The sequence below is a fragment of the Microtus ochrogaster genome, chromosome 2 (assembly GCF_000317375.1).
Source record: "Microtus ochrogaster isolate Prairie Vole_2 chromosome 2, MicOch1.0, whole genome shotgun sequence".
NCBI classification, from domain to species: Eukaryota; Metazoa; Chordata; class Mammalia; order Rodentia; family Cricetidae; genus Microtus; species Microtus ochrogaster.
Window position 1 is genome coordinate 80,444,951 of NC_022010.1, and position 27,461 is coordinate 80,472,411.

Below are 27,461 nucleotides of genomic sequence, written 5' to 3' on the forward strand. Positions count from 1 at the left end.
AAGGAAGGAAGGAAGGAAGGAAGGAAGGAAGGAAGGAAGGAAGGAAGGAAGGAAGGAAGGAAGATTGATTAACCAGGTCTGGTAATAGTGTTATACACTGTCTTCTAGTCATTTATAATTAAAAACTTTTTCAACTTAGATGCACAGGATTAAAAGTATCAAGTATGTTAGCTGTAGATATCCTGAATAAAGCTTCCGCCTGGCTTTATCCAGCAGTAAAGAAGCAGTTCATTTACTCATCTACTAAGATCAAGCATTACTAAGAGTAGCGATGATGCTCTGTCAGTTTAGCTTTATAATATTCTCTTTGATGACACAAATGACACTGAGGGAGAGTACTACATTTAAGTCATGAATTATTATCAGCTTCACCACATTTGACTCCTTATAATTTAATTGGAAGGCTGGTAGAATCATATTATCTTGTGACCCAAAGCACACAATGAAGTCCAAAGATAGGCCCAGTGTGCTGGGAATTTTATCTATGTTACATAAAATTCTTTTGTATGAAATAATGATTTCAAAATGTTGACTGTGTGATATTCAAAACTGGAGCAAGTTACATTTAAAGTGTGTGTTTCTGACTTTCCTTAAGTGAAAGATAAGCTGCTGTCCTGTGCTCTCAGGAAAATTTTGACAGCGGCTAGCTAGCAGCACTGGACTCAAACAAGTTCTGTTTGTTTCAGACTGTCAAAAGACAAGACCTGGCCATGCTCCCACAAGTTACCTGCTCTGTGTAGCAAATATCTGAAAGCACAACTCCATATTCCACAGTACTCTGTGTTTCTTGTGTTAGACATTTCATTCAAGATGCATTGTTTTTTGTAATTGGAACTAGTGCCTCATAGAACATCAAAATAGTATCCTTATGATTGTTTTACACATGAAATCAAGATTCAGGTGGACCATGCTTGGTGCAACCTGGGGGATAAAGATAACAAAACCACCTGCAATCTACCTGACATTATGTTCGCTCTTTAGCAAATTAATTATTTTGAAATATTATTACTGTTGCTACTATTACTATTTAAGGTGAAAGTCCCATTTCCTTCTTTTCATTGAATTCAGCAGTAAAGAATAAATGAACCAAAAAAAAAAAAAAAGAGGCTGGTGATGTGACTTGGTGGATAAGAAAGTTTGTTCTACAAGAAGAACCTCTATTTGAGTCCCAGCATGCACAGCAAAAATGGAGCATGACTGAAGAGCCCCTGAATCCCAGCACTAGCAGGCAGAGGAAGAAGAATCTTGACCGTTTCCTACCCATTAGCTAAGCTGAAATAACAAGATCCCAGTTCAATGACAGACTCATCCCAAATCAATAAGAAGGGCGGGAGTGGCATTTGCTTATATATGTTGAAGATGAAGGTTAATAGTTTGGCATCCACTCCTATGTTCATCATGTGTACGCCTGGGCCCATTCACCCATATACTCACATTTGTGAAATACATACACACAAGAGATAGCTCTACAAAAATATTCTGAAGTATCACCGCAGAGCATGCAGGTAAAATCTATGCTAGAGAAACAAACAGGAAAGCAGAGAAAAGAAGAAAAGATTATGTCTAGCTTAAATGAAACATATTGGACAAACATTATGGACAAACTATTAACCTTCATGTTCAACATGTAGCAGCAAATGCCCTATTGAAATAGAAATAAACACACAGAATTATATACCCATAATCTCACATAGTATTCATCATAATGATAAACAATCAAGATGGAATCAGGAATGATAGGAGACTGGAGGGATGTGTTTATATCAGATTGTCAGGGGCATATGGAAGCACCTGATGCCACAAAAATTAAGAAGGTGAAATCAACATGATTAGTGTCACATCAGTCCAGATGAGTCTACCTGAACAACTAGCCAATCTCCTTCACCACTCCATACACAATGTTCAAACCAAGGTTTTGGCTGTTTTGTTACCTACAGCTTTGAAAGAGAATGCTAGCTACAACACATTCCACACTTGACTAGTGCTTTTCTATGCAGATGCTTAATGGGCTTTCTTAAGCAAACACCTAATTTTGCCAGGTACTTGGAGGAAGAGGCATTTTTTTTAATTTATTTATTTACTGAGGATTTCTGCCTCCTCCCTGCCACCGCCTCCCATTTCCCTCCCCCGATCAAGTCCCTCTCCCTCATCAGCTTGAAGAGCCATCAGGGTTCCCTGACCTGTGGGAAGTCCAAGGACCGCCCACCTCAATCCAGGTTTAGTAAGTTGAGCATCCAAACTGCCCAGGCCCCCCCAAAGCCAGCACGTGCAGTAGGATCAAAAACCCATTGCCATTGTTCTTGAGTTCTCAGTAGTCCTCATTGTCCGCTATGTTCAGCAAGTCCGGTTTTATCCCATGCATTTTAATATGCAAAAAGGCAACGAAATAAATAAATTGGAATCTACTAGCTTCTCTAACAAACAGTGCAAATTAAAATCAAAATCAGGAATGACTCCAGCCATGGACAATGAGATGACTGGGTGGTGATAGGGAGAGGGAGAACGTTAGTGGCACTTGCAAACCAGCCTGGTGACCTAACTGTGATCCTCTGAATACACAAGGGAAAGGGCAGAACCGACTTCCATAAGCTGTCCTCTCCACGCCAAGGTTGCCATGGAAGATGAATGTCCACATTCGTACATGTTCCCAGCCAAGAAAATGAATAAAATTCAACACAAAAGCAAATAAATGATTGAAAAAGAAATCCTAAAGTCCAGGGGTACCAGCACAGGGTTACTTTAACCTTACAAAATGTATCCAGGAAAGACAGCAGTTAGAGAAAAATATTTCTGGTCACTAACCTAAATTAATGGAGGGGAAAGCCCTCAAAATGAACAATTTCATATTATTTATGAACCTTTTCAAATTTATGAGAAACCTATATTTTCTGAAAATAAGTGGCTCAGTACAACTCAGTTTATTTATCTGCACCAAACACTAAGGAAATCATTCAGCTAGAAAACCATGAAATATCTCTTTCGAGCTTCAAAACTGCAACCCCAGACTCTAGAAAATAGACATGCTTAAACAAGTTGTTCTGTTACACACAGATAAAAGGAGAAAAAAATTGATTTTTTTCTTTAATTTTGACCTGCTTACTTTTTAAAAGGCCATAAAAAACTAGAAATCATTATTATTATAGACTCCATAAAATTCCCTGACTTAAATGGATAATCACTTGAATACAGACCCTAAGACCATTTTTACAAGCTTGTGCCTTGCCTTGAGCTGAAAGGTAGCTTTTAGGACAGAAAATGGCATTTTAAGTTTAAGACACTGTCCTATTTTATAGTGAGTTTCAATTTGGGAAGGAAATCTTCCAGGTAAGTAAGACCTAAATACTCGGGATGCTCACATGATATCCCTGTGCGCCTAAACTGTAGGCATGTGCAGAATAAATGAGACCGATAATACCAGGAACAAAGTTTATACAAAGACAGTAAAGCCTCACTCCTGTGCTGGGCTCTGCATCAATTGAAACCTTTCTACTGGCCTGAATAATCTCATAAAGCCTGTGAGAGAAGGTATATTTCTTGCTATTCAAACTCAATTCCAGACAGGATAGGTTGATACTGAAACTTCCTTAATCTTTTCCACAAAAAAGATTAGTATGTATGAGTTTTGAAGCTAACTTTACTTTCTTTGAAATAGTAGATTTAACTGTTTTCCTTAATCAAGCTCAAATAAGTTTCTGACTTCTCAACAAGGCTAAGTACTAAAAGAAGAGTTAAATAAATTAATAAATGGAAAAATGAATAGATGTATAAATATACATGAAGTTTTTAAAAGGTTGTAAGCTTATTTTTATGGGATACCCAATAGTCTCAAAAGCAATTAATAAGTCTTAAAATAAATTTAATATTTTAATTAAAAATAGGCTATGAGTTATTGTTGTATATTTTTAATTGCCTTAGCCTCTTCTTGTTCATTACCTATTTCCTGAAACTACATTCAAAATTGCCTTATAATGGATCATTATTACTTTTATGACTAGTAAATGGAACAGGCTTTGTCTAAATGAATTAAAAATGTTGAATGTTCTTGTTTATCCCAAGAAATTGAAAGCAAATACTATAAGATTTTGTGGCAATTTTGAAATATACTGAGAAGTCCAATTCTAAAACACATGGAATATGACAGATGTTACATAAGTCTATCAAGTAAACAAATGAGCCAATTAATAGATTGATCAAAAAGGCCTAATTATATATGTGTGGATGTATGCATTTGTTATTCCATATTTGATCTATATAAAGTTTTGGTGTGTGCTTTATTAGCTCCTTAGCACGTTCTTCCACATAGCATTAGTAGTATATTAACTATGTTACATTCACAAATGGTGAAAACCAAGCCTTTGATTACGGCAATCGAGAAAGATCCTTTGGAACTGGGATGAGAGGAACGGGACTAAACTAAAGCAAGATACCTATTGCCTGAATGTGGGCTTCTCCAGTCACCTCTGCCCTATGGCTGGCCTACTTCTTGACCTGCAGTAACCCTGATTGGATAAGTGCATAGTGGCTAAAGTCATGCAGTGCATATCAGGAGGTTACCAGGCTCTAGCTTTGTGCTGTTTGTTCACGGCTTTTATTGTTTAGCTTCTTCAGTTCATATAGTCCATATTCATGTACAATGTACAGGCTGCCACTTTTCATACCTTCACAATAAGCTGACTTAGTTATATGGACCCACATTTCCTACATTTCATTCTCTAACATTCTCTTTAATCAAATTCTTTCCACTTTCACACAGAGAAAGAATAAATTCCTAGGGAAAATTGTTTTTAAATAAAAGTAAAATACTCGTGGTTTATTAGAGATAATATCATCTTAACACAGGACTTTAATGCTTATCTTTGGCATAGTAAATAGTTTTCTAAACTATATACAGATCTAAATAAGAGGAGCAGTTGAACAGTGGTTACTAAAACCTATAAAGGGCGGTGGTGGCGCAGGCCTTTAATCTCAGCACTCAGGGGGCAGAGGCAGGTGGATCTCTGTGAGTTCGAGGCCAGCCTGGTCTACAAGAGTTAGGATCAGGACAGGCTCCAAAGTGACAGAGAAACCTTGTCTCAAACCCCCCCACACACACAAAAAAATTAAACATACATAAACCATTAACCAATTTCTCCAAAATTGGCTTCTTTTTGGACTTGTTGCAGATTTACATTTCCATTTTCTCTATTAGTCAATAGATTCTGCCAGCTAATCATAAGATGAGGCGTTTATATCAATACTTGATAACATACTCATTTTTGTGCAATTCGAAGTTTGACAAAAACTACCCTAAAGAGTTGTGTGTGTTCTTGTAATAAAACAAACAGGACTACGTGTCTTTGACATTTTACACATGTTTTTACTGTTATAAGAACTGTCCTTAAAAATAGCAACACCATTGATAGCTTATGCTGGAGAGGATGTGGAGTAAGGCAACACTCCTCTACGCTGCTGGTGGGAATGCAAAATTGTACAACCACTCTGGAAATCAGGATGGCAGTTTCTCAGAAAACTGGAAATCAACCAACCTCAGTATCCAGTAATACCACTCTCAGGCATATACCCAAAAGATTCTCAATCATACTACAAAGACATTTGTTCAATTATGTTCATAACAGCATTATTTGTAATAGCCAGAACCTGGGAGCAACCTAGATGCTCCGCGACTGAAAAATGGACAAGGAAAATGTGGCACATTTACATACTGGAGTACTACTCATCGGTACAAAAACAAATGAAAAATGACATCTTGAAATTTGCATGCAGATGGATGGAACTAGAAAAAGAGCATACTAAATGAGGTAACTCAGATCCAGAAAGATGAACATGGTATGTACTCACTCATAAGTGGATACTAGCTGTAAAGCAAAGAATATTGAGCCTATATATAGTTCATGATCCTAGAGAAGCTATATAACAAGGTGAACCCTAAGAAAAACATGCATAGATCCACCTGGAAAAGAGAAAACGACAAGATCACCTGACAAAATTAAGGGCTTTGTGGGTGGGGGAGAAGGGAGGGTTGAAGGGGAGGAAGAGGGAAGAAGGGGACCAGGGAGGAGAACATGATGAAACGGGATAGTCGAGATGGAGGAAGAACCGAGATGAGAGCAAGGAAAGAGATATTTTCATTGATGGAGTAATTATGGGGCTAGCAAGAAACCTGGCACTAGGGAAAAAATCCCCAGATATTAACAAGGATGATCCCACCTAAGACCCTAACCAATAGAGGGTAGGGTGCCCAAACTGGCCTTGCCCTGTAGTCAAATTGATGAATATCTTAAATGTTGGCATAGAACCTTCAGCCAGCAACTGACAGAAACAGAGGCAGAGACCTGCAGCGGAGCTCTGGGCTGAGCTCCCAAAGTCCAGTTGAAGAGTGGAAGCAGTGAGAATATGAACAAAGAGGTCAAGACCATGTACACCCACTAAAACACTTTACCTGCATTAATGGGAGCTCACCAACTGCAGCCGGACTCGAAAGAAATGAGCGTTAAGTTCCAACAAGACACTCTGAATGTGTGTGACAGCTGTATGGCTGGGCAGACTATAGGGCCACTGGCTTTGGAACCAGGATTAATCCCTACTGCTTGTACTGGCTGTTTTGGAACCTATCCTCTTTGAATGGATACCTTGCTCAGCCTAGATAAAGTAGGGAGGGACTTGGACCTTCCACAAAGCAATGTGCCTTACCTTTTCCGAGGAGTGGATGGAGGTGGAGTGGGAGAATAGGTTGGAGGGCAGGAGGGAGTGGAAACTGAAATTGGTATGTAAAATTAAAAAAGATAGTTTGTATTCTTTTTAAAAAAATAAAATAAATTTTAAAAAGAGAAAAACAGTTGTTTCAAATTGATTTCACAAATCTATTTTGAAGAGACTACTGGGGTGATTTATTCTATTTTTCTAGAGTTTTTTTGAGATTATAATATAATTAAATCATTTCCCCTTCTTATCTCTGCTCTTCTAGCTTTCTTATATCTTCCTCCTTGCTCTCAATGTCATGAAGAAATTCTCAATCAAATGTATTTAGCAACATGTCCTAATATACATGAATCTCTGATTTAACATAAAATACAAAATTGTTATTTGACCATATGTATTTACTGTGCCATTTTCTGCACAAACTGGGGACACCTAATCTAAAAACTCAAACTGGATATACTTCCTAATTTGACGTTTTTGGGTGTCAATATGTTGTCAGGGGTGGAAAACTCAACATCTCATCTTAATCTATATGCATTGTATAGAGTCACCTTCAGGTTATAGATATATAGGAAACATTAAGTTTGTTAGTTTGTAGATCCATCTGTATTATATCAACAAGTTATTTTCAGATATTTAAAAATCTTTTAGAGTAAACGAAAAATATTAATGCCCTAATTATTATAAAGGATATTCTTACTGTGCAAAAAATTTTTACTTAATGAAAAAATATCAAAAATGAGTTCATCAGTATTTTAAATATAACTTTAGACATTTTATCAATGTCATTGATGCTTAGTTTTAAAATATATTACTAATTATGTTGGTGTCATATGCTCATTAAGTAATATAAATATCAGTGTATAATAATTTATCATTAATAACTGGTTTAGTCAAAATCTTATAATATATGTAAAGATAGGCTAAGATTGTATGTAGAATACTTGTATCCACATTTATGTGAGCTTATGCTAGGAATGAAGGATTGGTTTGATATTCAAAGGTAACCAATGTAATTCATCATATTAATAAGTGAAGAAAAAAACATGTTTGATTACTATTGACCAACTATGAAACTAAATTTCTTTTGAACAAAAGTCGTTTTCTTCCATACCAATGTGAAAAAGAGTGTACTTGGTTAACAAAACCCAATTATTATAGTCTATAATTGCATGTAGGTAGGAACAAAAGAGAAGAAAACTGACTTTCTTTTGCCTCTTCTCAAGGATGCCCAAAAAAGCTCAAGATGAAACTGGGATAACCTTAGTAATCACAACACAAAATACAAAATTGATATAATGTAGTTATACCAATTTTACATCAAAGTGGAAATTTAATGAGAAAAAGATCATTGGCTGGACTGTGACATTCACTTTGAGAGTCAGAAACTTTATTTTAAAATTAATATTTAGCAAGAACAGCAGTCATTTGACAATGTGATACAGATATTTAAAGATGTAATAGTTACTCAACTGCTTCAAATCTTACATTGTTTTATCCAGTGAATTTTTATAATTCAAGAGCAATGTGCAAAAAGAACGCAAAATTGAAGTGGTCAAGTTATACCCATTATTTTTCATTCTGTGTACTCTTGGGACTTATTGGTGACAGATTTATAAAAAAGCTCTCTGTACCAACTGAAAAAAGGACAACCCCTTCTCTGCTATGAACTGTCAATTGTAATTTAGCAGAGTTAGAAGGCAGATCCACTGACTAGACAGAAAATTAAAACATGGGCAGCTCCTGATTAGAAATTTATTCATAGCAGGTAATAGGACAGTCAGTATCTCTGGCATTACTCAGAGAGAGATTTAATTCTGATAAGTTAGGTGATGGCACTTGAATCAGAGGTTATAAATGGTGACAGGTTGTGACATATAGAGAAGATGAAAATGAGTAACATCACTCCACAGAAGTGATTCAATATAGATGAATTTCTTGAGTAGTCATATAATTATTTTAAAAATCATTTGAAAGCTTTTAAAGAACAAGACTACACTTTAATTGAACCATGCACCACTTATATAGCTATTTGTCAATAGATTATAACATTAATCAACTGATCAAAGGAAAAGAGTGGAAAATAAATTATATTTAAAATATGAAATGGAAATTGTCATTTCTGATTTCATCTGAATAAGACACACACTTAAAATTGTAGACAGACTAGTTACCATATGAAGAGAGCAAATGTGAAATATTGAGGTTTTACACAGCTATACGGATGAGAGCAGTATGCACTTAAAGCTTTAAAAAAGCAAGTTATTCATATTTATAAAGAATACATTTTATTTTGGATCTGTATGCCTCTTTTGCATTTTCCAATAGAGAAGTGCATTATTACATTGCCTTTTTAAAGATATAATTCTCTATACTACAGAAACATTGCAGATATAAACAATTTTCCACATGGGCAGGTATCTTAATTACCTCTTTTGAATTTGTGAAGTAGTCTATTAATTGTGATCAAATCTTGTTATAGGTGGAGATTTTATAAAATGGGTTTAAAATCCCCTGGTGCTTTTTCCACTGACTTAATGAAGGGACCACAACCCTCATTCCTTAAATCTGGCAGACCAATCATTCACAGAAGAAGTGATCCTATATTAACTACAGGAGTCAAACTATATGAAACCTTGTTCTGAACATTCTGCCTTTTGGAATTCTTAGAAGGAAGCATAAGTAGTACCTGCAGTGGTCTTCAAGGGGAAAAACTGATACCAAGGACTCAATGTCATGGCTGATGCATAGCATCAACTGTCAGTGATGGAAGAAAATTATCCTGAAAGTAATTTGTCCACTATAATGACGATGTTCCTGAGGAAGCTGGGAAGCCAGAACAACACCATGACAGGCTCCTTATAGCCCTGCTGGTGACTAGACCTCAGTTTTGGTTTACTGGAACTGAACAAGCAATTCTTGGAAAGAACATAACTAAGGTGCAACAAATCAACAGGCATCCCATAGCCTTCTGCTTTCCCTACCCAACTGCTGTAAAATCCCTAAGCACTAAAACCACCTACCTATGCTATATCAACCCATGAATATAAGCAGAGATTGCACATTAGTTTTCCAGCCATCCAGACCCAAATAATCACACAAAAGCTATATTAATTACAACACTATTAAGCCAATGCCTTAGCCATATTCCTAGCTAGGGCCTACATCATACATTAACTCATTTCTATTGATCTGATAATGTGGCCTACAGGTGAAGTTTCAGGGTCTTTCTCCTTCAGCAGCTACATGGCATCTCTTTGACTCCGTCTGCGCTCTGTCTGTCTGTCTGTCTGTCTGTCTCTCTCCATATATATATATATATATGTTCAGATTTCCTGCCTGGCTTTATTCTGTCCTGTCATAGGTCAAAGCAGCTTCTTTATTAACCAATGTTAATAAAACATATTCACAGCAAAAGGAATGTAGTGGGAGCTGCAGGCTGCGTTCCTGTCGCCCCAGCTCCTGGTCGCCTTATGCCCCAAAATAACAACACACAAACTGTATTCTTTTAAACACTGCTTGGCCCATTATATCTAGCCTCTTCTCGGCTAACTCTCGCACCTGGACTAGCCCATTTCTAATAATGTGTGTAGCACCCCAAGGTGCGCTTACCAGGAAGATTCTAGCCTACGTCCATCCTGGGTCTGAGCTTCACGTCTGGCCAGGAGAGGGGAACATGGCCTCTGAGCTCACTTCCTCTTCCTCCCAGCATTCTGTTCTGTTTACTCCGCCTATCTAAATTTTAACCTATGAGGGCCACGCAGTTTCTTTATTTTTTAACCAATGACCTTCCTCCATCAGAATCCCACATCACATAAACTTTAAGTTTAAACCCACCAATTAGCTCCCAGACTAATGTTTCATCCCTGGAATTCCTGTAATCTTGTTTAAAAGGAATCTGTGAGTTTCTCTTGCGGTCACCATTTTGCCACTTTGTCTGACAGCTTTAACCCTGCATGAATTTTGGCTCTAGAGAATTAAACAGTCTTGATGATTACATATGAGGCTGGTGGTCTTTTATAAGGCTTCTCATGACCCAACAGTTACAGCTGATACAACAAGAAAAGTGTGCTCGAAATAGAAACAGAGTAACAACTTGGTATCTTAGTCACTAAATTTGAAATGGATTCAACAAACTGAAAAATAATGAACCAACAGAGTAGGAATTTACTTGTGAATGCCAAATTTATACAAATGGCTTTATAATAAAGGTAAACTATACAAGTCAAAATTAATAATAGATAGCAGAAAATGTTTGTGTAAGCAGTTTCCTCTCTGAAGTTAAAATTTTCCATCCTGGTGTGGTAGTATACACCTTTAATCCCAGCACTTAAAAGACAGAAGCAGACAGATGTCTGTGAGTTTGAAGCCAGTCAGTTCTAAAGAGTGAGTTCCAGGACAGCCAACAGCAAGTATTGTTACACAGGAAAATCCTGTCTCTAAAAGCAAAACCAATAAATTCCATCATCATGCAAACCTCTTAAGATATATAGGAGAGAAATGGAAAGTGGAACAAAAGGATGTTTCCATACAGGGTGTTTACAAGGAGGTAAAACTATAGAATATAGTTTCTAAGAGGTAGTAAAACCTTTCGTATTACTGAGATGGAAATAAGCAACTCAAAATAGTTTCAGGAAGTCACTGAAACTGACAAGGTTCACAAGAGCCACCGTCCTCAAAAAAACAAAAAACAAAACAAAACAAAACAAAAAAACAGTGAGAATCACTCTCAGAAAAGCTGAGCAGCTTAGGAGAAGCTCAGAACAAGTAGCCTGAAAGAACAGGAATCAGCCAAACCATCAAAAAGACACAAAGACCAACTCAGTTGCCAGGAAAGCATGCTCTCCAACATTGTGTACATTATAGCTGATTAAATTTAAATAGTATAATTTGACAAAAATGTAAAACTATATTTTCAATTGATATCATTACCGTAAGTGGAAATATAATAAGTATATGGTACAATTCATTTTGAAAAGATTCTAGCACCTAATGTACAGGTTGTGAGACTCTAAATACTTAACACCCCACAGTCTAGAAAAGATTATAGCACTAAAGACAGGTTACGTGCCCCTAGTCAAAATATCTACCATCTCACAATTTGAAATCTTTTGCATCTTTATGCTACAAGTTAAAAACTCCAAACTCAGACTCATGTGATGGGTCAAGTACAAAACACATATATATTAAAATACTCTGTAAGCTACTAGAAATTTTAATCAGCTAAACTAGCTGAGTCCATATAGATGGAAAGCTAGCTTTTTACATATCCTGTTTCAGGAACAAATAAACTAAGTTTTAGTGTTTAAATGGTTAAAATGAAACAGCGTACGTAAAAAGAAATCTAGCTTGTGTTTAATATGTTAGCTGTAAACAGAGCCATTGAACTTCTATTGATATATGAAGACATAATGCATGAGTGGCGTACTTAAAACAATGTGTATATATTTAACAAAAGATTTTCTATGATTGATCCAACAAGATAAAGCTACCTAATAAATTACTCACATTAAAATTTTTATGTGTCAATACTAACAAAATATTTTAAATTTCATATTTATAAAGTTGAAATTTAATATAATATGCCATAAATGCATTATACGATAGCTAAAATTCCTTACATAAATGTTTAGAAATCAAAAGCATTAGCTAACAGTAATAGAACACCAAGAAATTGATTAATTGAAAATACTTGAAATTAATTTTAAAAACACAAGTTTCATGTTACATGTACTTACCTGGAATAGTTAAATAATCTACTGTCCCAAAGATCATGGGTCCCTCTGGGTCCAGAATGAAAATAACAAGAATCGGTCCCATCAAACATGTTCAATCCATCCTCTGAATTTTTTGAAGCATGGCTATGTACCACATCTAAAAGGACTGTGATGCCCATTGAATGTGCTGTGTCAACAAGTTCTTTCAGTTCTTCAGGAGTTCCATAACGACTGAAGGGAAAGGACACAGAAAAAAATTACATCACATTTAGAGCAAAAAAAAAAATGGTATTAGCAATTGTGCATCAATGCCTATGCCCAGTATGGTATTAGCTATTTTAAATACAAAATTAAAAATATAAGTACAAAAAATATATACTTGAAAGTGCTATAAAGTAAATGAAAAGGATTAAATAAAAAATATTAATTAACAAAAGCTGTTAAATGGAACTCTATGCCATACAAAATTTGCATTGGGGATACACAAAATAGTAAAACTCTATGTTTTATCCTTGGGGTATCTTCTATAAGCAAGCCGAGTTAGTCATGGTCACTGATACTTTCCAGATGTTTGTTCTTCTGCCTGCATACAACCAAACAAGGGAAGAGGTTCTTAGAATACTTCTTTCATCGAAGTACTCAGAGCTGTCCATTCTCCCTTGTTCCTAAACCACAGAATTTTTCTGGAACTAGTGGGCCAAGAAAATGTGCCATATTTCACCAATAGTTCACACACATAGACGAGATGGTTATCTTATACATAGTCTAACTCTCCCTGCTGAAGAAAACAAAAATCACTACCATGGTAAGTGGCAGATTGCTAAGATAGAAATGGAATAGTATAATGCCAGATTCTGGCTCGAAGAATTAGAAGATTAGAGTATCACTTATTGAATTATTAAATAAGATGGAGAAGGAGGATGGTGGACATAATGAGGTAATGTGTAACATATTAAAGATATGTACTGGATACATAGAGAACACAATGTATAAAGATTAGAAACAAAGTTTACATAGAAACTGTACTAAAGGGGAAGGAATGGACGGAAACAAAACCAAATAGAACTAGAAAGTTTCATCTTAAGTAGAAAGATGAAAAGTAAAGAGCAGAAGGAAGAAGTGAAAAAAAATACCAAAAAAAGTGAGGTGAGAGACTCTGCAGCAGGATATTATGTTCTGGAATTAAAGAGAAGAATAAAAATCTTCCAGGGAAGTAAAGGAAGGTGACTGTGATAAGTGATTCTGACAGTTTGAGTTTACCAAGAAAAGCCACTGTACTCCAGGGATGAAGGTCACCAGAAGCATTAACAAACACACTTCTTAGTACAGAGATAGGCAGCTTCTTGAGTGGGGCTAGGAAACCAGTTGAAAGCACTACATACTGTATATAAACAAACAAAGAGAACTACAGGGAGATGTAAGGAAATTAGTATCTCCTTCTAGACTATTATATGCTTTAAGCCAACTTCTAACCTTCCCCAGCTGTCACTGACAGTTTCAATCCACTTCAAATATCACATGAGATTTAATCTATAGTCAATTTTGCAGCATTATAAAAGCAATTTGTTGTTAGTGCTGATTAGCCATAAGAAACCACTACATGTATGGGTACTAAATTAGTGTCTATTTCCCATACTGTAAACTAATGAGGCAGAATTGATGTTGGGTTTGTTCAACTTGTGGTAATCAAGGCACACAGGACCATTTAGGGTAGTCTTTCTCTCCAAACAGCCATATTCTGGTAGATTTAAGTCTGAGTTAAGAATTGTATCTGTGCAGTATAGATCCTCCCACATGTTCCCGCCTGACACTAATCTCTTCCTATAAAAAGGCAGGAGTTCGATCAATACAGGCTTGCAGAGGACAGTTTCTGACTAAGCATGTGCCTATAAAGGTATGTGTCAGTGAGTAAGTAGATATTTATCGCTGATATCATTCCAAGAAACCTGTCATTAAATCTGGCTCAATCAATGCTACATCTTTCTGATGAAAGTCAATGACCTCAGTTAAAGAAAACCTTCATCTTCTATGAACCATAATTGTAAGTCGGGTTAAAAAACAAAATGAAGCTAAATGTTAAAATACAATTTGATTCTATTATTTGAAATATACATGAACATTAAATATTCATTTTACCTTGATGCTGCAAAAAAGCTAGTGATTTGGTATCCAAAACTGGCATAGTAAGCATGTTCCATGATCGCCATCAACTGAATGCAGTTGTATCCTATACACACAAAGCCCAAAGAAAGTCAGAACTACTTTCAAAACAGAATGAAAAATTGCATGTTCTTAAGACATAACTTTTACAATGAACCTAGAAACTCTAATCAGCATGTAAATTTCTACTACTCTGACACAATTTACTTGTCTGACCTTCTAAAACAATTGGACATTTGTCTCTTAGAGCCACATAGTGCCTAGTTATTTGAAATGTCTTCATTTTAATATGTGACAAATGATATGCAAATATATACATAATTTTGCTTTAGAATATTAAACATGGAAATCTACATATGCTAAACTTTAGCTTTACTTGTAATATCCATATTGAGGATTATGAGACTAAATACAAGCAACTGACTGCATAATATGCTTTTTAATTTGCCTCTTTTCATCATGGTTTAGATATTTTACCATATAGCCTAAGAAATATTATCAAATTCATTTTTTCTACAAAGTAGTATTATGAAGCCAAGAACAATGTTCCTATGGACTTACTCTAAAATATTTAGTGTGTTTCATGTGCACACACAGACATGGGACAAACCACAGTTTTTCTTTCTTCGTCAGAATCTGTTTTTTCTCTAGTTGTAAATGTAGTCACTCAAAAGGTAGGGATTGTCCTTTAAATATTCATAATAGCAATGGAACTAGTCACAAGTAAATAATCAGAGAAAAGACAGAACCTCTTGATCTTATACAAAATAAAGAAACAGAAAAACTTTGGGGAAATCGGTTTTTCTTTTCTTACAATTACAATTTTATCCTTTTTTCACTTATGCTCAGTTTGCTTGGAAACATTTGTGCAACAAACATGCTAAGTATTTGTATTATGCTCCTAATGTCCAATTTATATAAGCTTCAGTTTTATTAAAAGATTTCATAAAATTAGATTCCTTAACAAATCATTTAAATATATAACTGAACTTGGGAGAAAACCAAAACCCATATTAACTTCATTTTCTTCAGTTCCCGTGTGTAGCTCCCCATGACTATATTTTAGCACATTATACGTCCTGTAACTTTCACAAATACAAATCCAGAAGAATTTATATACTTAAAGCATTTCTTCCTGATCTCACCTTTGGCATATTGTTGCAAAAGAAAAATGATTTAATTGAAACAGACCTAACAGAAACACATGTATCAGATGATGGACATTAATTACCTTATATCTTAGAGTAAAACTTGGAGTTTTAATTACCTCTCCATTATATAATAGGTACTATTCTCATTGAGCTCCACCTTGCATGGCTATTGTTTATTTCAATGGCACTAATCATGTCTCCCTTAGTGTACTCTCTACCCATGGTGCTAGGCAACTCAAACAATGGTGCAGAGGAGCATCCTGTGCTGCTGAGGCACACATTAAAAGCCAGGTATAAATAATTTAATAGTCTATAATAACAAAAGAACTTCTTCAGTGAGCAAATGTAACATAATACCTATCCACCAATGCTAACAATAAATTTGATTAATTTTAGTTTCTGGAATTGTAGTTCAGTTCACAATCACAGATAATTAGGATCTATACATGGGTGAAAACTTTAACCCTGACTTGCATTTAAATTGTTCCTCTAGTTAAAAACTAAACTCCCTAGCAGAAGTGATATAATTAAATGTACTTTGTTTTCCTCTCCAGCTTCTGCAGCAGACAACAAATATGCTACAGATTATTTTTTTAAGCTGCATTACCTATAAGAAGAAAAATAATAATATAACATTTATTGAAGCATGTAGTCAACCTAATACTATTTATTCTTAGGCTTCTCTGAAGACAGTCATGTCTGATATGTGAATATCTTAATGTGTTTCAAGTGTGGTCCAGAAATGTTTGTAAGAAAAATCATCCAGACATTGCCACTATATAATAACCGACCCAAAATGAGTTCCAGACACCTTACAAATACTAGATTTTTCATAAAATAATAAAATGGACTGGCTATCATCAATGACCACGTCAAATGATAAAGGTTATCTTCTGTAGAAAAGTAATTACACTCGCATATTTATCTACAGTTTGGAAGCCATCAGTTCACATTACTTTAAATTGAAATTGGAATAATATCTTGAATGCTTATGCTCTATCTTATTCCATTTCTCTTTTCTATGCTATCACTATTACAGGGCAATTGGAGAAGCCTAAAATAAAATGCATTTTATTACATATTTAATCTCTTAACACAAAAAAGAGACACTTGTAATTAGCTTTTCTAATAAGAGAACAGTCTCATTAAAATTTTATCTGAATAAAAATCACAATTATTACTTACCAAGGTCTTTGATTCTTGGTAGTACATTGCTTGTAAAATGTTTATAAGAAGCTATTTTTCCTTCATGAGAAGAAATTCCCACATGAGATTCATAAATTCTTAGACTTCTTGGTTTCTTAGGTCTGGAATGCTTCAACTACAGAGTTACAAATGGAATTAAAGCAAGCATTCAGTTGTGACACTAACTAATCAAGTAAGTGAAATAAAATAGTGGCTAAATTCAGTGTAACACTTGTGATTGTTCCCCCCCATCAAAGGCAAAGGCACATTCACCATGTTTCTTAATCATATTTAGGATTGTATTAAAAAGTCAACTTAAAAAAGTCATGAAATAGGCATGCAGCATCAATGATTAGAGAGAATTTTTTTTTCATTTCTAAACCTATGCCATAGAAAAATATGGAGCATTAATTGGCATATATAATGTATCTATTTAATATATATCACTCATTAGCAAGATTAAGTAATATAAATGACTGAAAAATTAGTTCTAAAATGCATATAACACATGTGGAACATAATCATAACCCCTAAATACATTAGTTTGCCATTTCACTGTCCTTTTCAAAACTATACAAATCCATCTTCACATACTAAATTTTTAAGACTTTGTACATTTGAAATTGTAACCTAAAATATTAATATTCCTTCTTGATAAGTATATAGAAATTTACTGTTTTTGACTAACTTCAAAACCAGGCAGAAAGAGAAACCTTACTTCTGTTTCATGGGCAAGATACAACAGAAAATGATATAAGATGTATAATATAGGAACACTGTCAAACAAAACACTAAGCAAGCAAAACATTGAGCATTGTCACAAAAGCTATAAAATATAAAAATTATTTTCCCAAGAAATACTGAAATAAGTAATTATTTAAAATCTGCTTTTCTCACTTTATATGTGTCATCTGGATCCCAGTGTATCCAATCATAATTCACATTGTCACTTTCACGAACCACATACTTGGCCCACGGTGAAATGCGATACAAAATCTCACCACTTTTACTGGTAATGACGACCTAAAAAGAAAATGAGATGGCACTGATTTAAAATAGTCCCACAAAACTAATGGAGAACATAGTTAAAGAGCACTGCCCGATGCAGGAAATCAAATGAGTTAAAAATTCAGGTGAGTTCCCAGATGTGTATCCATAAGAACATATTTAAATTCTTTGTCCATCTGCTATTACTATATGATCATTAAAGTTATGTATAAGTTTATATTATATGAACCTCTTTCTAATATATCTAACTATCCTTTTTGCTTTGTGAACAGAACAAAACATCATTTTGGAACATTATTTTGCTGACTTTCCTGTATACATAAATATCATCAGAAGCCAATGAGTTCTTTCTTTTTTTTTTGATTTTTAATTTTTTTATTTTTTTAATTTATTTATTTATTAAAGATCTCCGTCTCTTCCCCGCCACCGCCTCCCATTTCCCTCCCCCTCCCCCAATCAAGTCCCCCTCCCTCCTCAGCCCGAAGAGCAATCAGGGTTCCCTGCCCTGTGGGAAGTCCAAGGAACTCCCACCTCCAGAAGCCAATGAGTTCTAAGTGACAGAAGAAACAGACACACTATCCCAGCTCCTATACATTGTGTTCAGTTACAGAAAGAATACAATGATTTAGTAACTGATGTTGACACCATTTGTTTTTGTTGTTTGGTGTGGGAGAATTGTCTGTTTTCTGTCAATTATGTTTTAAATAAACGCTGATTGGCCAGGCCAGAAGTATAGGTGGGTCAACCAGACAGGAAGTAGAGGTGGAACAATGAGAACAGGAGAATGCTAGGAAGGAGGAAGCCCATTCCTCCCCAGTCCTGCCCAGACCACAGAAGAAGCAAGATGTGACCTGTACCGCTGAGAAAGGTACCAAGCCATGTGGCTAACATATATCAGAATGATGGATTAATATAAGTAATAAGAGCTAATAAGAAGCCTGAGCTAATAGGCCAATCAGTTTTATAACTTATGGAGACTCTCTGTGTGATTTTCTTTGAGACTTGCTAGCTGTGGGAATTGGGCAGGACAGAAACCCCAATGAGCTGGCCCTCATGTTACAGTTGTTGTTGTTGTTTTATTTAAATTTTTTTTCATTTTACATACCAGACCTAGTTTCCCTTCCTGCCCCTTCTCCTCTTCCTACTTCCCCCCATTCCACCACCTCCCACACCATCCACTCCTAAGAGGGGGTAAGACCTCCCTTGGGGAGTCAACAAAACCTGGTATACAAAGTTGAAGCGGGACCAAGCCCCACATCAAGGTAGAGAAAGGTATCCATCCCACCATAGGGAATGAGCTCCAAAAAGCCAGTAAATACACCCATGATAAGTCCTGATCCCACTGCCATGCACTACCCCTGCAACAGATCAAGCCACATAATGGTCACCCACATTCAGAGGACTTAGTTCAGTCAGTCCCATGTAGAATCCCCAGCAGTCAGTTCAGAGTCTGTGAGCTCCCAACAGCTCAGATCAGCTATCTTTGGCTAACACCATTTCTTTTGGTCATTCTGAGAATCACCTTAGAGGAAACTATAAATCAGACAACCCTACTGAATGCTATATAAAAATGGATATTTCCAAACTCACCACCCCACCACAATGATGCCAAACCACTGAATAACTGACAGTCAACTAGGCCTGCATTTTCATCTTTGGAAGGCTTGGAAATTAAGGAAGCAGTGAAAACATGGTACTCAACATCTTTACCATTGTCAGTGATACATCATTTGTCTTCATCCTGGAAATCCCGAACTTTCTGCCAGAATTTGTGAAGTGGTAAGAGGAAAACTCACAAGCTTGTCATTAGGGCATAACCAAGACACATCTGACAAAGAGGATTAATTCCTCCCCTGAATGAATTATTTTCCTCAAATGTACTGTTTCTTCTTTCCGTAACATGTATCAGTAGGGACACATTTTATTGTAAAGAACTTCAACTTTCTGTTTCATTTTCCTTTCATAGAAATGTACAAATAATATGAAGAGCACAGCTTTCCACTAAACCTGAAAAGTTATGGTTTATATGTAACAACTTTCTAACGACTTCCTTGTGTTTTTCTTACTAACACAAAGTGTCCAGGGAGAACCCTTCACTTTCAGTGCCTCTTCAGAATGTCTTTATTCTCAGAAACCAATTAGGAGTATTATGATAAATCCAACTAGGAGACAGCAACTGAGGAAAATGATGCTATCTCAGACTTATACATAAACATAATGAACATATACATCATATGTCTACCCATCAGATAAGATATGTCACAGGGAACAGGCTGATAATTTGCAAACTGTTAACCATTTAGTAGCTGAGTTATGCTAATTGTAGAAATCCCAGGAGGAATCCAGTGTTGCCTGGGGTTGTCCTATAAACTACCAAGTAGTATAAAAATACTTTTATCTCACAGTAAATACAGCCAAACATGTATTATACTTGTCAGCACTTCTCATTCATATGTCTGAATATGGACATAAACCCTGAGATAAGTTCTAAGGACCTGTCACAATGCAGGTAGCAACATCATAGACTATCAAGAAGGACCTACATGGCAGAATGAGATCAGATTTCTTAAGCTCACCTTTAACCTCCATAGGTATGACACAATCACACAGCTACAAAAACACACACACACACATACACACACATACAGATGTTGTTGGTTCCAGGCTGCTCAGCCCCAAAATAATATAATATTTATATAATATAATATAATATAATATAATATAATATAATATAATATAATACAATATAAGCCCTGTCCTTATAGTTATAGTTTTCCTTAGTTATGATAAAGGATAAAGTAGATATAAATATTATAACTGCAATTCTTGCTTGACAGCTGTTTTGCTGTATGTAATTTTTCTCTGTTAAAGTTAATACCTTCCTTTATATTTAAACAGAAAAGGGGAGGTGATGTGGGATTTCCCTTTGTATGCTTTGAATAGCATTTGTTAATAAAGATACTGGCTTTGCCTGATAGGGTAGAAGCGAGCTAGGTGGGGAAAAGAAAACTAAATAATGCTAGGAAAAAGGTGGAGTCAGGAGAAGCCATTGAGCTGCAGCCGGAGACAGATGCGCTGAAACTTTCCTGGTATGCCGTGACCTCGTAGTGATGCACAGATTAATGGAGATGGGTTAAATTAAGATGTAAGAGTTAGCAAATAAGAAACTAGAGCTAATGAGCCAAGTAATGATTTAAATAATATAGTTTCTGTGTGATTATTTCGGGAGTCTGGGCAACCAGGAAAACAAAAAGTAGCCTCCCTATTACAGACATACACATTCATGTCAAAAATATGAAAAGAGGTTAAGAGGTTTTTGGTTTATTCTTGTTGTTGTTGTTGTTTTGTTTTGTTTTGTTTTGTTTTGTTGTTGATTAGGGTGTCTCTCTTTAGCCCTGGATAACCTAGAGCTTGCTATGTAAACAAGTTATCCTCAGTTATCATGGTCATTCACCTACCTCTGTCTTTTCTGAAGGGCTGGGATCAGCATATATCCCACCAAGCCAATCACAAAGACAAAAGTATTTACTGAAGAAAATACATTCTTTTCTTTTATTTTGGGTTTTGAGATAAAGTCTCACTTTGTAACCCACTTTGACCTTGATTTTATTTTACACTCTGCCTTGGTCTCCAGGCTGATGAAATTCCAAGTTTGTGGTACCATATTCATCAAGCCATCATATTCTGAATTTTCTAATTGAAAGGGTAAAAAAAATCTGAAATATATTCTTATATTTGAATACATTTCATTGTGACCTTTAAATCTGCATTGCTGTATATAAGAAAAAAAGGCTAGGTATACAAAGATAGCCACAAATGACTAATGCAATTGTGATGAATAACGTTCTCCCTACTTTACTACATGCGGAATCAATTAAGAACTAACTAATAATGAATGCAACGGTGAATAATCAAGGTCCCTTGTCTATAAATAACAACTTCATAGATAAATTTTTATAAAATTGTGAAAACTCCTTTGGTAATTTAATACAAACTTGGGTTGTATTTGGGCTATAAATGATATTACCACCATTTGTATACAGATCTTCCTTGAGTACTAAATAAATAACTGAGCTTCAAGTACTAAATAAACATTGCTATTTTTTTAAAAAAAACAAGTTTTTAATAGTTTTATCTTGATAACAACAATCATGTTTTAGAGACCTCCATCTTTGTTTCTCAACTTAATTCATAAAGTTCAATTAATTAAATAACTTTATATAAATCATATACGCACATAAATAAATGTCCATATTATGTTCTTTGCATCTACAAAGAGATATAGGATTGAGAGAAGTGGAATAGAGACATTAAATGATTAGACTAAACCCCTGTGTCTTGTGTTATGCAATAGTAGGTACTATACAAAGGAAGGAAAGAAAACAGCCTTCCTCATAGTTTAGCCACAAAAGCAATACTTTTTTGATAAAGTCTCACTAGCTCTTACTATTTAAACTTTGTACAACATATATAAAATAATAAGATAAAAGAGAACGGAACTATTTATTTTGGAACACACTATCACAATTGAAAGAAAATATTTTCTTTCTCCAATTAAAAAGAAAGAAAAGGACAAAAGATTGTCCAATTGAATCCATAAGAATTTGAAATCAAGTAGTGAAAAGACTTCTCTAACAAAAAAAAGCTTAAGATTAAAAGAGAACATTTTTAAAGACTAAGAATATTAGCCATAAAAAAATATGTAATAAGAAACTAATCACTATTAAGAAAAAGTTATACCAAATTTTAAGATGAGGGGTACTCCCATATGGGACAAGAACAGACTATTTTTAAGGCAAAATATTCAATTACTTTGCCTTTGGCTTAGGACCAATTACAGAATATGGACATAAACATTGATCTCTGTGACATGGGCAGAAAGAAACCACAGAATTCTGTCAAAGAAAAGTGGGTGGAGAGCAGTAGTTGTATCTCCTAAAGGCAGGTCCTTATTTAGAATGATTGAGAAAAAAGGGTGTTTCATTCCTATAAAAACAAGTACTATTCCTCCTTTAAGTCCCCCAGTCTTTTGATATGAATAAAATTTATTAGAACTATTTTCCCCATCACTGAGACAAATATTACAGAAATACAGAAACAACTAAGCAGAACTAATAAAGTGTTTGCTATTTTCAAGTGCATTACCTGAACAAAAACCTTATAAAAGAAGGGAGGTTACTAAATAAAAAGAAAATCCAAATGCATTATTTGAGATTGAGGAAGCTGGTATTGAAAATGGCATTCCTGAGCAAGTAAGAATAACTATACCTAAGCCAAAAGAAAAGGAACAATGTTAAGCTGTTTTAGTTGAGTAAAGATTGACTTAGGTGTCTTAGATTAGGAAACAAATGAATTACCTATAATATTAAAATAAAGGATTTGAACATCCAAGGTATTGAAAGATCAATATAGAAATAAAAGAAAAAAGTCATGAAAAGGCAAGGAAATCAGTGAGTTTGCATTATTGAAAAAGTGAGTTTCATAGAGATTCATCCATGTGCAGTGAATGCTGGAAATATATTATGTAAACAGTGCTATAATATGGTACGGTGGCAAAACAAAATCTAAGACATACGTTCAGAAGTAAGAGAGAATAAGGTTACGAAGATGAGTTGAAGTTTTTTGGAAATCTTTCATTAAGCATCAGTATAAAAGTCTATTTGGTAATAAATTGAAACAATTAAAGAATGAATATGATTCTTAAGCAATCACTCTAAGTACTATTTCATTGAAATAAAATTCAAAGTGTAAAGAAGGGAAATGAAATGATTCAACCTCCAGAAAAAAAAAAATGTAGAGGAATTGCAAAGACCATCTACTGAGTAGGAATTTTAAGAATTATATGTTAAGAAAATATTTAATTACTTATTTAAAAAAATACAGACTTGAATCTTGAAGAATACCTAATGACTACTAAAAAAATTAGTTAATGATAGGAATTCCAAATCCTAAGCACTCTTATAATCCTCTACAAATTTAAGTCTCAAAATAATGATTTAAATACTGTCATTATTTCTCTTCTGTAGAAAGTCTGTTTTTGCTAGGTACAAGTGGCATTTGGGAAATGAGAACTATAAGTAGTTTTATATAAAGAAGGATTGAGAAACATGTATAGGTATAATGTGAGAAAGGAAAGAAATATTTCATATAGTGGGAAACAATAACTACATGGTTTAAGATGCAATTTGAGAACACCTGATGACCTCTTGTCAATTGATTTTTATATACATTTTCTAAATGGTTATAAAATACAGTGAAGAACTGAAGTGACCCTTTAACAATAGACTCGGGCAGTGGAGGTGTAACAATGAGGATAAGAAGTAGCCCTGATCAATACAACGATCATCATGATACAGTTATTTACTTGAAATCTTTCTTACTGAGGTCTGTTCAAATTACTAAACATAAATTCCCCGTGTCATTTTCTCTAAAATATTCTTTCCATCACTTTTTATTTGACTCTTTAGGGTACGCTGATTTACAAGGGGCAAATGTAATGTCGTTGCTATATTTTGATGGTTGAAGTGAACAGCAATATTAGTAAGGGGGAAAAAGGAGGAAAAGAAATCACACCTTTAAATTTGAAGAGATTAACAATAAGTTTGACATTTACCAATACTTATCTGTAGTATTCAATAAAGCTTCAGTTTAAATGCAAATGCTTAATGCATGAAAGGCTGGACAGTATGTATTTTGCCATAAACAACACACACTTTTATAATTAGTTGGGGGCATACCTGGCAAAAGTGAATTTTTTTATTAAACATAAGCAAGAATAATAACCACCTAAGTAGTCAAAAACTGTAACTTCTTCCTCTTTTTTTCATTAAAGCTATAAACAAATAGAAGTTGGGGACTGAGAGATGGTTCAGGGATTAATCCTAGCAGTTCTTCCAGGGGCTCATAGTTTGGATCTCAATAACCAAGGGGTAATTCAGCTCTAGAGGATCCTAGCCCCTCTTCTGGTCTTCACGGGCATCAGAATGCATCTGTACATACCAGTACACAGAAACATACACACATGCATATGATTAAAAGAAAGTCATTAAAAAAGAAAACAAAAACTAGGTGCCTATATACTTTAGAGCAAAAAACTAAAGATAAGACACTTCTATTTTTAAAAATTATGCATTTCTAGAGGACAATAGAAGAAAGCTTTCAGTTCTTCAGACTTTTATAATCACATTTAATATATTATGAACACAGGGATAGACTAAAGAATAAAAGATAATAAAACAATTAGATACTTGGAATACAATAATACAAAGACAAAAATGCTTAGTCGTACATTGAAAGCATTTCTAAAAAATGCAGTGAGGAGACAGATTTATAGAGTCTAACAGTCTAGACACATATGATCACTTATAGAAGAACTTAAAAAGAATTTTTTTATTTTTATTTTTGTGTATTCTCTTATACATCCAATTTTAGCAATAAGAGAAGTCATCTTTCCCAAGAATGATTTAGATGTGTGGACCTGTTTTGACTGGGAAACTTTTGGGGCTCAATGTAGTAGGAAAATGCTAGTCAATTATACATGTCTCCTCAATGACTTTTCTGTCCTAGACAAGGAGTCAGAAATCACATAAGAAACACTCAAATTATGATTTTCTGAGCCCTGACTCTAATCCCCACCACTAACTTCAACACAGTTCTGGGCTCTGTGGATTTCAGTCACTTCAGGGAAGCCAAATATGAAACAAGAAAAACAAAAGGTAAGATGAGATAATCAACTTTTATTTTTCTTAAAGATAAATGGTAATAGAGAATAGAAAACTAACACTGGTGCATTGTGGAATATATTTCCAATACCCTACAAAAGAATTCATTTTTTCCAAATAATATAATGTATTTTTCTTTGAAATTTGAAGTATTTCTTTGTATGTTAACTTTGTTTCATATATTTTAAGAATAATTTAAAATTTTTCTATTTGTATACATATACTAATTCTACCAATTTAAGTGTCTTAAACAATAAAAAAATATAATTTCACATAAACCCAAATTAATTTCATATAAATCGCTAAAGTTCTTTGTGTTGATTCAGAGATGTTTGGTGCTTATATTTTACATCATTTATTTAACAAAGTATGTCCCAGCAAGAGGTCATGGATTCATAAGAGTTCATAAGACTTCTTGATGGTTTTGGTGTTACAATGAACTCTATCCTGTCTAACTTTAAAAAAATGTCTAAATCTTTTTTTCTATATGCTGTAGTTGAATTTTTTTGGGCCACGAGCTTTTTCCCAAATAATGACACAGAGACATATTATCAATTATGAAAGCTAGGCCTTAACTTAGGCTTTCCCCATTTGCTCTTGTAACTTAAATTAATCTTTACATATTAATCTACATTTTGCCTCATGATTTTTAACCTTTCTTTCATCTTGCACCTCATGTTTTTTTTGTTTGTTTGTTTTTTGTTTGTTTATTTGTTTCTGGCTGGCTAGTAAATCGACGCCTTTTTCCCAGAGTTCCCTCTCTCTGACAGAAGGCCCTGTTACATCTCTTGCTAAGCTACCGGCCATTTGGCATTTTATTATACCAATCACAACAATACATTTTATAACAGTGTATAAAGATTCCAATATGTCACAGAACTCCTCCTGAAGATGTTTGACATTTTCAAAATAAATTACTACTACTACTGAAATGGAATGATTTTTTTCATTTTTTTATCTTTCAATTAATTTATAATTTTTAATTCAACGTTTTAGCAAATAATGTCTCTTTTCTAAGTAATCTTCCAGCACCCCTGAAAGGAAAATAATGTAGTTGAGAGAATACAAAGCTTATAACACTAGTTTTTTTTTCTTCATGTAATGTAGGCCTAGCAATCGGACCTAAAAGAATCTGAAAGAACGGAATGAGTAAGTGAAGTATATCATACAGTAAAGCATTTTAACCTATAAGCCATGAATGGTGCTTAATTTGATAAAAATACCATCTTATTCTTAGGTACAGAATGAGAAACACAAGAAAGCCACCAGTCTGTGAAAATAAAGTAGCTCACAAAATCTATAGTTTCTATATGCACTTTCCTACATGTGATTACATATGTATTCAGAATCAGCTGTCTTGCCAAAAATAATCACAAAAATATGTTCGATTTGAAGAAAGCTTCTTCAAAGCACATGTCTCCAAAGTTCAAGTTTTAAGATGTATGTATATTCTTTCAACAGAATTTCAATGATTATTCTGTAAAGTGTATAATGGATACTTAAGATAAACAAATGCTCAGCAGAAAAGCCAGAGAATGAAGACTATGTACCTCAGCAAAGGACTGGATTGTAGAAGCAACCCCGCTTAAACACAGAAAACTCATTACTAAAGCAAGTCAAGGAAAGGTTGCACAGTTTGGACTCACAAAGAAGAAGTACTGATAGCAATATGGACAAAGAAGACAATGGAGTCAGTTACAAAATTAGATGGGCAAGAACAGAAAACCCGGAAATGCTGTGCAGAGGGAGACAGGAGATAAGAGACCAACGTGTTTAGGTTCAGAAAAACCCATGGGAGCCTGAAATAGCCAAAACTCTTT

General features: G+C 34.6%; 1 protein-coding gene across 1 annotated transcript in view; it reads right to left on the minus strand.

Moving 5' to 3' along the window:
* Window positions 1-27,461, minus strand: part of Gbe1 (1,4-alpha-glucan branching enzyme 1) — a 241,182-nt gene that overhangs the window by 115,160 nt on the left and 98,561 nt on the right. Inside the window, exons 4-7 of the mRNA XM_005345231.2 lie at window positions 17,810-17,935; window positions 16,913-17,048; window positions 14,553-14,643; window positions 12,438-12,647 (exon numbers count right to left, since the gene is read on the minus strand). Coding sequence (XP_005345288.1) covers window positions 12,438-12,647; window positions 14,553-14,643; window positions 16,913-17,048; window positions 17,810-17,935 — 563 coding nt within the window. The remainder of the gene's footprint in view (window positions 1-12,437; window positions 12,648-14,552; window positions 14,644-16,912; window positions 17,049-17,809; window positions 17,936-27,461) is intronic.